The sequence below is a fragment of the Triticum urartu genome, chromosome 4 (assembly GCF_003073215.2).
Source record: "Triticum urartu cultivar G1812 chromosome 4, Tu2.1, whole genome shotgun sequence".
NCBI classification, from domain to species: Eukaryota; Viridiplantae; Streptophyta; class Magnoliopsida; order Poales; family Poaceae; genus Triticum; species Triticum urartu.
Window position 1 is genome coordinate 576,986,458 of NC_053025.1, and position 10,611 is coordinate 576,997,068.

The 10,611-nt window shown below is 51.2% G+C and overlaps 1 protein-coding gene across 1 annotated transcript; it reads right to left on the minus strand.

Annotated features, from left to right (window-relative positions):
* Positions 1 to 5,383: 5,383 nt before the first annotated feature.
* On the minus strand, positions 5,384 to 6,521 carry LOC125554214 (transcription factor ILI3-like). Its single transcript, XM_048717800.1, has 2 exons — positions 6,236 to 6,521; positions 5,384 to 6,028 (listed from the first exon to the last, which is right to left on the minus strand). The coding sequence occupies exons 1-2, from the start codon at positions 6,338 to 6,340 to the stop codon at positions 5,876 to 5,878; spliced, it is 258 nt and encodes an 85-aa protein (XP_048573757.1). The 5' UTR covers positions 6,341 to 6,521; the 3' UTR covers positions 5,384 to 5,875.
* Positions 6,522 to 10,611: the final 4,090 nt, after the last annotated feature.

Sequence of the window (10,611 nt, forward strand, 5' to 3'; positions counted from 1 at the left end):
GTAGTAACTTAGCTAGTTACTGTAACATCACATGTCCCAATGTAATATGAGTCTATAACCTAATAAATGAATTTGCATATTACCACACTTAAGTTACTATCCACTATACAGACCCATGTTCTCATTTTAATGACAGATTTTCAGAGAAGCAGTTTCTATAATTGCATATTTGGTAATCCAATGGTCACCGGTGAGATCATCCCCACGTCGGTCGGACGTTCTCGGGAGCCCTAAGCTTTTCCCCGCGCACTGTTCGACTGCAATACGCACGACGACTGCGTTTGTTTGTTGTGTCGCAGTGTTCACCCGGAAAGAGCGCAACACGCCTTGACATTGCCTCCTTTTCCCAGGAATGTAGCACGGTCGCCACCGCCACCGCCACCGCCACCCCGGCCGTCCCCGTCACCTTGACAAAAAGTTAGCTGGTGCTCCAGCTCGGTACAGACAGAGACGTGCGCATCTATCGGCGGTACGGTGACATGTGTGCCCAATAAATGGCCAAAGCCAGGTGTGATGATTTGGAACACACTTTTGGAGCTTCGGTGCACCGCAGAAATAGGATACACGCGTTGATCAGGCATGGCGTGGCATGCATACCTAGGCGTATACCCAATACGGGCCTGCGCTTCCGCTACGTGTGGGCCTCGCCCAGGGCTCCGTCTCGCCGGCCCGGCTGCAGGGGCCTTAATCAGATCTCGGGAGGCAGCGCAATCAATCGCGCACCGGTCCGCCCCCTCCCGCCCGGGCCATGTCCTTCGCCGGGCGCGACAGCGGGCCACCCGCGGCGCCGGCGCGGGAGACTAGATCCGACACCGCCTACGCGCCCATGCTCCCGCTCAGCTCGGTCAATGGCGCGACGCATCCCAGGCGTCGCGCGCCATACCGCCGCGGCCGCACCCGGTACGCACGCGCGGCGCAGCTTCCACCACGTACGTCCGCCCTCCGCCGAGCCACCTTTTCTCCGTCGCTTTCCCGATGCCGACGAGTCGCCTCCGCGTGAACAGACCGGGCCGTCCTGCGGTGTCCCGCGCTGCCGATGCAAGACACCGGGCCGGACGCGCGACGCACAAGTCTACAAAGCTGTCGTTTGGAAAGTTCTTGCTCGTGATGCCCTGAGACGACCTGTTGGCTGTTGCCCAGGAGCGTGCCCGCCCATGGCGATGGTGGCTGGCCATTGTTGACGCTCGCGTGCAGCGCAAAACACACGCAGGCCTGACGGGTTCAGTCGGGCCGCTGTGCCGCCTACATGGCCCGGACTGGCGCACAGGGACAGCGAAAGTGAGATCTGTGTGGGTGGTCAGTGAGGGCCATCTACCTCACCAGTCATCAGCATTCGGCAGCAACGCGTGCCCGCCCGACCGACTGGCCGGCCCCTACGCGCGCCGGGACAGATTGGCCTTTTATGAGCAGCTGCCGTGCCGGATCCAACGGTACGCCGACAGCGACCCCGCCGGCCCTGCACAGTACCACCGCCGGACCCCTGCTGTCCGGCAAGTGGATCGCCGGGGAGGAAACCAACCGATCGGCGCCCGGCCACCACCTGCCAGTCCAACCGCCGGCCGACGGTAGCTGCAACAGTAATAGCGAGCAGCGCCGCGCACCTCCCAGATCCCTCGTGCCACCACGTCTCTGACAGACTCCGCATGCAGATACACATCAGATCATTTCGCACCACACACGCACGGTGCGAGGAGTACACCGGACGGGCATGCGTTCCTCGTGCACGTCTCGTAGTACGCCATTACCGTAGACCATAGTATAATGCGCACGAGCCACCGGGCAGTTTGCTTCAGCGCACTAGCACTAGCGAGGCACGTACGCGTGGATCGAGCAATTGATTAGCACTGGTTCAGCTGTGACTTGTGTGATTCGCAGCTCGCCGATGTGTTGACCGGCCTGACAAGACAAGTGAGGCACATTTCTAGGGGGAGACTGACTGAGACTGGACACGCCTCCTCGTTACAGGGGCACCGCACCGCACCGGCCGGGCTGGCTGGCTTCACGTCGCAGACAGAAAGTTTGTTTCCTCCACGAATCGCTCGCTCCTAGGCCGAGACCATTTCCATGCCTTGCTCCTGCAGACACACCCGCACGCACGCACGCACGCATCGGGTGGATGCATGCATCTCCAGCTCTGCTTTCCACGCACCAGCCAGAACCTGAGCCTGAACACCGGCGGCCCATCCAGGGTTTTGGAACTCATAAACTAACAGCTAGTTTATGCGTCTCTCTGGACTCTGGCCTCGGGTTAACAAAGCTGTGCCCGTTCCCTGCACGGTTTCTTGAGCGGTGAGTGAGCCATTTTCCTAAGCGTGTGGGTTTTGTATGTATCGGCCAAGGTCTTGGAATGCACGAGCAATTTGTCACGCCGACCCACTAAGGGCAGGCATCTATAGACGGACTTGTAGCAAATTTGCCCCCTCAAATGTCCACGGGTGTCCGGTTAGTGTTCAGGCGTGTATGTTTTGGGCTCTATTTATTTGTGCATGCAGCCATGCTTCACATTTTGTCTCTTATATGTCTGATCATATGCATGTGCTTGACGAAGAGATGAAAAAGGAGAAAGCAAAAAAAAGAAAAGAAATAATGGACCGGGATAGGCCGCGTCCTTGTGGGGCACTAACCGTCCTATAGTTTGGGTACCAGGATTTACGAACAGTCAGACGTATAGAGATGACATGAGGGCCTGATTGCGTCATTATTTTCTTCTCTCTTTTGTCTGGACACCGATCGGACATGTCCAAATGATGCTCTAAGATAGATGGAGTGTAGTATAGTATTATCTATAGCTCTGCACAGGCCGAGAGATTTTGACTAGGCTCTTTGATCGAGAGCAAAAGCCGGGGATACACCTGCACAGTCCGTGAGATCGGAGAAAGCAAAACCGTGGGCACCATCACAGTGCAAGCGAGAGCAATCCGTTCCACTGGAGACGATGATGTAGATACGGACAAAGAAAGGCCACACTGTGCACGCGCTTGAAACGCAGGTGACGGAATGCAAGTGTTTTCTATTTGTAGTACATGTATGTGTATGACCCACTTCGAGCATGACACGTCTCTATAAACCAAAATAATCGAGTATTTAACAAAAAACTATCACAATTCATGGAATCGTGCCTAAAAACTATCACTTTATAAATTTGTGCGGAAAACTACCACTTTTGTTCTAATCTTTGCCTAAAAACTATCAAGTCAGAAAAATGGCCGATTCGACTCGTTTAAGCGCGATTATAACATGCTGGGCCCATCCGTCGGAGCTGAAAAAGTCAACCCGGTTACTTTGACCGTTAACATATGAGGCCCACACGTCAGTTCTTCCTTCTTCCTTTAAAATTCCCTATCTTCTTCTAAAATTCCCCATGAAGATCTCCGGTGGCTTTCAATGGAAGACGAATTGAGCTAATAGCCAGACTCCAATCGACTTGCTAGCTAGCTCCAGTTTCCTTGATGTAAAATCGCGGCTGAACATGCAGATGTGTTGACCACGGACCCATCCGCCGGCACGACCCAGGACAGCTCGGCCGGAGGCGCGAATGCCAGCTTCGAGCGCGGCGGCAGCCATGGCCAAGTCGCGGAGGCCAACGCGCAGCCATGGCCAGCTCGCCTGGAATGGAAGCTCGCGCGGCGGCAGCCATGGCCAGGTCGCGGAGGCCAGCACGCAGCCATTGCCAACTCGCCCGGAATGGAAGCTCGCGCGGAGACTAGCTTCGAGCGCGGCGGTCGCCGGCGAGCTCGCCCGGCGATGCGGAGTCCAGCTAGCGCGGCGGCTAGCTTGCTCGGCGGTGGGCGGCAGCTCGCCCACAGCCGGCCCGGCGACACTACGCATACAAAGTGTTTGTAGAAATGTCCTAGTGAATACATGGGTCCCATCTGTCATAACGGTCAATCTAGCGGGGTTGACTATTATTATCATGTTAATGCTTACGTGTGGACCAACCCTGTCATAATCATGCTTAAACAAGTCGAATCGGCCTTTTCTGACTTGGTAGTTTTTAGGTAAAGATTAGAACAAAAATGGTAGTTTTTCGCATAAATTTGTAAAATGATAGTTTATAAACATGGTTTCGTGAATTGTGGTAGTTTTTTATTAAATACTCAAAATAATCAGAAGAAAAACAGTACAGATCTCATGCTTTGGCTGCTGATCGGACGGTTCTCGTACCTGCACTGCCATGTCGATCGACTTGTGTTTTTCTTTTTACTGTTGATCGACTATAGTTCGGAGGGATCCGACGCCGTGCCTGATTGCGGAGATCTTGTAGTATGCGAAAAGTTGACACTTCATGGGCCAAGTTCACAAAAGATGAAGACACCTGCTGTTTATGGGGCCTATCAGACTACCTACAATGAAAGTAACATCATACATATCTAAGTTAAATAAATGATATGACATGCAATAAATGAAGAAAAGGATGAAAGTGGTAACATAGCTAGTTACTACTAGTACTCCTTCCAGTCCTTTTTACTCTGCATATTAGGTTTGTCCGAAGTCAATCTCATTCAACTTTGACCAAGTTTATATAAAAAATTATAGACATTCACATAACAACACCAATATCATTAGATTCATCTTGAAATATATTTTCATATTATATTTATTAGATATTATAGATGCTAATAATTTCTAATATAAATTTGGTCAAACTTAGCAAAGTTTGACTTTTGGCAAATCCAATGAGCAGAGTAAAAAGGACCGGAGGGAGTATGAGTAACATCACACATATCAAGATAAGATGTGTCTATAGTCTAATAAATGAAGTGTTTCATGTTATCACGCATATATTACTCCCCACTATAGAAGTAGTAACATAGACTAGTAACATGAACATGTTACTACTCCATGTTACTCCCCATTGTGGCTAGTCTCACTCGAGAAGCCAAAATGTTGACCCTCTAGCTAATAGGGCTCTTTTGCACCATGGAACGTCTCGCTCATTTTTATACTCCCTCCATTCTAAATTATAGTGTGCCCGCGTTTCCCGAGGTCCAACTTTGACCATAAATTTAATCAACGAGACCAACTACGGTGGGAGAAAAATATATATAATTGAAAACTTCTTTGAAATACGAATTCACTGATATAATTTTTGCTCCCGCCGCAATCGGTCTTAATAGTTAAATTTACGGTTAAAGTTGAAGCACGGAGATAGAGGAAGCATTACATTGTGGAATGGAGGGAGTATCTTCTTACATTTACAAGTGCACCGACTATTTCGACGTTACATGCGCACGTACGCCCCTAGCACGCACGAGAGGTTCTTCACTTTTCTATGTGGCATTGCACATTGCTCCAAATAACTTGACCGTACGTGGTAGAGTAAGTTATGCAGAGAAGACGTGGCAGTAATTAAACAGATAGTACAAAAACAGACAGTTCTCCGTAGTCCACGCTCGTCGTTAACCTAGCTAGCTTGTCCGTTGGAAAACAGGGACAAACCTAGCAATAGATAGTACTAGTAGTACAAAACAACAGCTCTATAGCTAGAGGATGCATCTCAGTCTGAGAGAAGCTACAGGCCTACAACAGCACAAACACACACGTCTACAAGGTAGTAGTAATACACTCGGCTAATCGGTAGAAGCACCATATATATTATTAACCTCTACCAACCTGGTGCATAAATGAAACACAGTGGAGTATACCGGAAGCTAAATGAGGGCCTCACAAAGACACACGCACACGGACGACGACGTACCAGGAGACGGGGGAGCAGGAAGGAAAAGAAACAAGCAGCAGCTAAAAAATGCTATGCCTCTCTTGTTGTCTTCTCTTCTCTTGTCTTGCCTCCTCGTCTCCCTCCTTCGGCCGATGAATTCAAGCTAATATATATGTAGCTACTGCCTACTGGCTCGATCGGTAGGATAAAATCCGGCTAGCGGAGAAGGCCCCGGATGATCTCGGCCTGGGGGCTGGTCTCGTCCAAGGTCGACATTAGCTCCGAGAGCCTGTCGGAGAGGTCCTCGACCTCCTGGTGGAGGCTCTTGATGTATCCGCACGTCTCCTTCAGCAGCTTCGACGCCGACGACTGCGCAGCACAGCATAGCATTCATGTCAGGAACAGCGAGGAAGAAAAACAACAGTGCTAATCCTTCTCAGGGTAGACTTGGCGGCGCCGCCGTGACGAAATGCACAGTCGCGGCCGGTCTGTCAGTGTCGGTGCGCTGCACGGACGCACGCATGGAACAAGCAAAAACTCGCAGGAGGACCAATGCGCGCTCGCGTGAGTACGTACCCGGCTCGCGGAGCGGCGGCGGGATGATTCCGGGACCAGCGCCTGGAGCTTGGAGATGAGCTCGTTGATCTCCTCGTCGGTGATCCTGCCACGGCGGCTCGACATCTCCCTCCCTCTCTCTCTGCGGCCGGCCGGCTCTGATCGGAGACAGCTAACGCTTGGCTTTCCTTGCTTGCTCGTGTATATGTTGATGCTTTACCTTAGCCTGTGATTCGGCCGATGAAGCGTCTGCGTGTGACTGTGTTGGTGAGTGTGTGAGTGGGAGGAGAGCAGAGAGAACGAGGAGGTAGGCAGGCAGCGCAGCCGGGGCGGCTATTTGAAGGAGAACGGGGCAGTCTAGCACATTGATGGCGAAAAGAGGCCACGGGCCCACTGCGCCTTCATTTAGGCCTGGGCTCCCGACACTGGCCCCAAAATGACCAGGCCCGGGCTCCAGACATTTGGAGGACCCAGAATGATGACCAAGCCCGGCCCATGGGCTCCAGGGAGTCGTGCCAGGACCCCAGCGCCGGGGCACCATTGCTCCACTGTCCTCTGTGATTATGATTTCGAGCAATGTGTGCCAGTTAGCCAGAGTAAATACTGCAAGTATGAGCGTCTTCTTATTTTTTTTTTGGGGAGAAATACTTGTATTACTCAATCACAATGTCTTTATTATAGTCATCAAGGACAATTCCCAAAACTTCATCAGGACCGGACTCTAAGCAAGTCATAGTCCGTCCTTCTACTCTAACAAATCTAGCTAAACTACCACTAGCCTTATTCCGAGAACGAGAAATATGAGTAATACAAGTTTGCCTAGGACGCAATAGCATTCTTATTTCATTCACCAAGGAGGCATAAACTGACCGATCTACTTCGTCACAAGAGACCATAGACACCGCCACACTCGAATCCATTTCAATAGCAAGGGGAAGTTCGGTTCTCTGAACTGCTAAAGATAGACCTTCCATGATTGCACATAATTCAGCTCCTAAGACATCTCTGCAAGAGAATAGTGCTCTGCAAGCAGAAAATATGATCTCGCCCTAGTATCTCAAAGTATCTCTGACAGGCGCTACACCCAAAACTGGTTCTCTATGTACATAGTGTACTTTTATATTACGGCCCTAAATTTGCAACAAGTGCTGCAAATTTGCAGCACCTCTAGCGGTTGCCCTAAAATCAAAAACACCGTGGCGGGAACACCGCCATCGATTGTTGTCACCCCATGCCGATTGCGGCCGGTTCTCTCTGTCGCCGCGACTCCGTCGACCACCCCCAACCCCGCTACTTGGGACGTTTGCCGAGACCCTGCTGGATCCTGGGTTGTCGCCGCCCGATATTGTCACCATAGCACCCCCACTGCCTCGATATTGTCGCAATAGCACCACCGCTGCCCACCGACATTGATGAGTGGCCGCTGCGGCCCTCAAATGATCGTCGGCGAGCCGCTCCTTGTCATCTCTCGGTGCTTAGTCGGCGTGGTGCTCTCGGATTTGGCCGCATCTGACGGCTCCCCTCCGGCCCTTGCCACGCCCTCGCCACCTTTCCTTGTCCTCCGCAGGCCAAAATTGAGCTCGGCACCTGGCGACCACCAGATCCGCCTCCCTGGCTTCCCACCGTTGGATCTCATGTTTCAATTGCTCTACAAAATTTATGAACTAGTTTTAAGGCATCTGTCACAGCAAAAAAAAGGTGTCCAAAAACCTTCTCCCTCCTACCTTAAAACCATCTTTAGGCATTAACTTTTACACCATTCGGTGAACTTGTTGTAATTAAAAGCTTCATTAGAAAGAAAATATGCCTACGCAACCGCCTCCTTCTCTAAAAAAGACTAGGGTTTCTCTAACTCCCGCCTGTGCCGCCGCCAGTCTGTCTCGTCTCCAGTGGCCTTAGGGTCATGGCGGCGTGGTGGATCTCGACCCATGCTGACGAGAGGGCTCTGTTTCCATATGTTTCTTTGAGTTTTGTTAGGGTTTCTGTCCTACTTAGGAAGATGAGACGACGACGGCTCCCTGAAGATGGAATAAGCTTCTCCCCGCGTAGCCCCAGTCCTGGTGGTGTGTCTGGGCATGTGGAGATGTGTCTACGGCAGACCTGTCCTTGGTGGATTTGCTCGGATCTGGTCATAGTTCATCTATGTTTGTGTGTCTTCAGGTTGGATCCTTCCGATCTACGGTACTCTTCGTTGGCGGAGATTGCTGTTCTGCCGCGTTGGTCCTATGGGGCCTCAACATGACGACTTCCCGACTATCTACTACAACAAGTTTTGTCCGGCTTCGACGAGGTAGGGGCGATGACAGCGGTGCGCATTCGGCTCGCTTTAGTTCTTGTAGTCATCGCTAGGTGGTCTATTGTGACGCCCTCGATTCAATCGTACACTAATCATACATGCAAATGTGTATGATCAAGATCAAGGACTCATGAGAAGATATCACAACACAACTATAGACACAAATTAAAATAATACAAGCTTTATATTACAGGCCAGGGGCCTCGAGGGCTCGAATACATAAGCTCGAATACACAAGAGTCAGCGGAAGCAACATTATCTGAGTACAGACATGAGTTAAACAAGTTTGCCTTAAGAAGGCTATCACAAAAACAATATCGATCGAAAAGGCAAGGCCTCGTGCCTGGGAGCCTCCTAACTACTCCAAGTCGTCAGCTGCCGTCACGTAGTAGTAGGCACCCTCGGGGTAGCAGTAGTCATCCATGGTGTTGTCTGGCTCCCGGGATCCGTCATCTGGTCGCAACAAACGGGTATGGGGCAAAAGAGGTAGCAAAGCAACCGTGAGTACTCATCCAAAGTACTCGCAAGACTTACATCAGATCTAAACTAAGTATGCATCTGTATCAAAGGAAATGGGCTGTATCTGTGGACTAAACTGCAGAATGCCAGAAAGAAGGGGAAAGCCTAGCCTATCGAAGACTAGCATCTTCAAGCATCTTGCAGCATATAGAAGAGTACAGATCAACATAATATAAAGTAGTAGTAGTGTTATCAACCTTGGCCAGAGATCCTTTCTCGACTCCCTGCGAGAAAGCAATCCCAGAGCCATACTATCCATTTCTCATCACAAGTATCCAGTTCTAGTTGTATCGATCGGGATACAACTCCAAGTGTCCGTTACCGTAGGACTGGCTATCGATAGATGTTTTCTTCCCTGCAGGGGTGCACCAACTTACCCACCATGCTCGATTAACTCCGGTTGGACACACTTTGCTGGGTCATGCCCGGCCTCGGCCAAACAATACGCCGCAACCCGACCTAGGCTTAATAGAGAGGCCAGCACGCCGGACTAAACCTATGCCCCAGGGGTCATGGGCCATCTCCCCGGGAACTCCTGCACGTTGCGTGGGCAGCCGGTGAGCAGACCTAGCTACCTCCTTCAACAAGACAGGAGCTTACACAGTCCAACCCGGCGCGCGCCGCTCAATCGCTGACGTTTATTAAGCTTCAGCTGATGCATACGACGCAGAACGCCCATACAATGCCCTCGTGATGGTTAGTGCTATCAGGCCAGAGGCCCCTCGGATCAAATATCCAAACCGTAGTGGATTAGGAGCACGCGGTAACGAGCAGAGACTCACGATCGATGTGACCCCATCGCCCCGTCTCGAGTACTTGCGGCAAGGGCTAAGAATGCCCGGCCACGCCTCATAAGTATCTCGCGGGCACCTTCCAGGTCAACCCGGCTCCACATCACTCGCTATTAAGCTCGCGCGGGTACCCCTCAGGGCCGACCCGTCTTTAGTAACATGGCTCAGGGTAAAGTCATACTAACCATAGTAACTGTGTGTCTAACACCAAGGGGAAAACCCGAGGAATCACCCCCGGTGAATTCCACTCGATGTTATCATCAAGGTGAACGTAAGAGGATCCACCCTCGAGGTTCACACTTGAGGGGTTGCACGACAGAGCCGTAACGTAAGTGGCTAAGGAGGAAATCACCCTCGATGACCTCAACCGTATAGCTACACTACAGAGATCTCATTAGGAGTGATGTATGAGGTTCACCCTCGGCACTCGATAGTAACTCTGTAGTGTCTTACAACTAGGGGGGTGATGTGCGGTGTCGGGGCCTGGACGTCGATCACGTTGATCGAGTCATCGACCATAAAGCGAGGAAACTAGGACAAGGTGGGGTCACTGATGGATCTCTATCCAACCTATACTAAGCAGTTTAGGATAAGCAGGTAAGGTATGAAAGCAGGTAACAACAACAGGCTATGCATCAGAGTAGGATCATACAGAAAGCAATAGCAGTTCTAATGCAAGCATGAGAGGGAAAGAAATGGGCGATATCGAAATGCTCAAGGGGGGTTTGCTTGCCTGGTTGCTCAGACAAGAAGGAGGGGTCGTCGGTGACGTAGTCGATCACAGCGGCATC

Bases quoted from the DNA above. Each gene is read 5' to 3' on its own strand.
- LOC125554214 (XM_048717800.1), bottom strand. From the start codon at position 6,340: ATGTCGAGCCGCCGTGGCAGGATCACCGACGAGGAGATCAACGAGCTC. The intron at 6,029-6,235 runs GTACGTACTCAC...TGTGCTGCGCAG, and splicing joins GCCGCCGCTCCGCGAGCCGG to TCGTCGGCGTCGAAGCTGCT.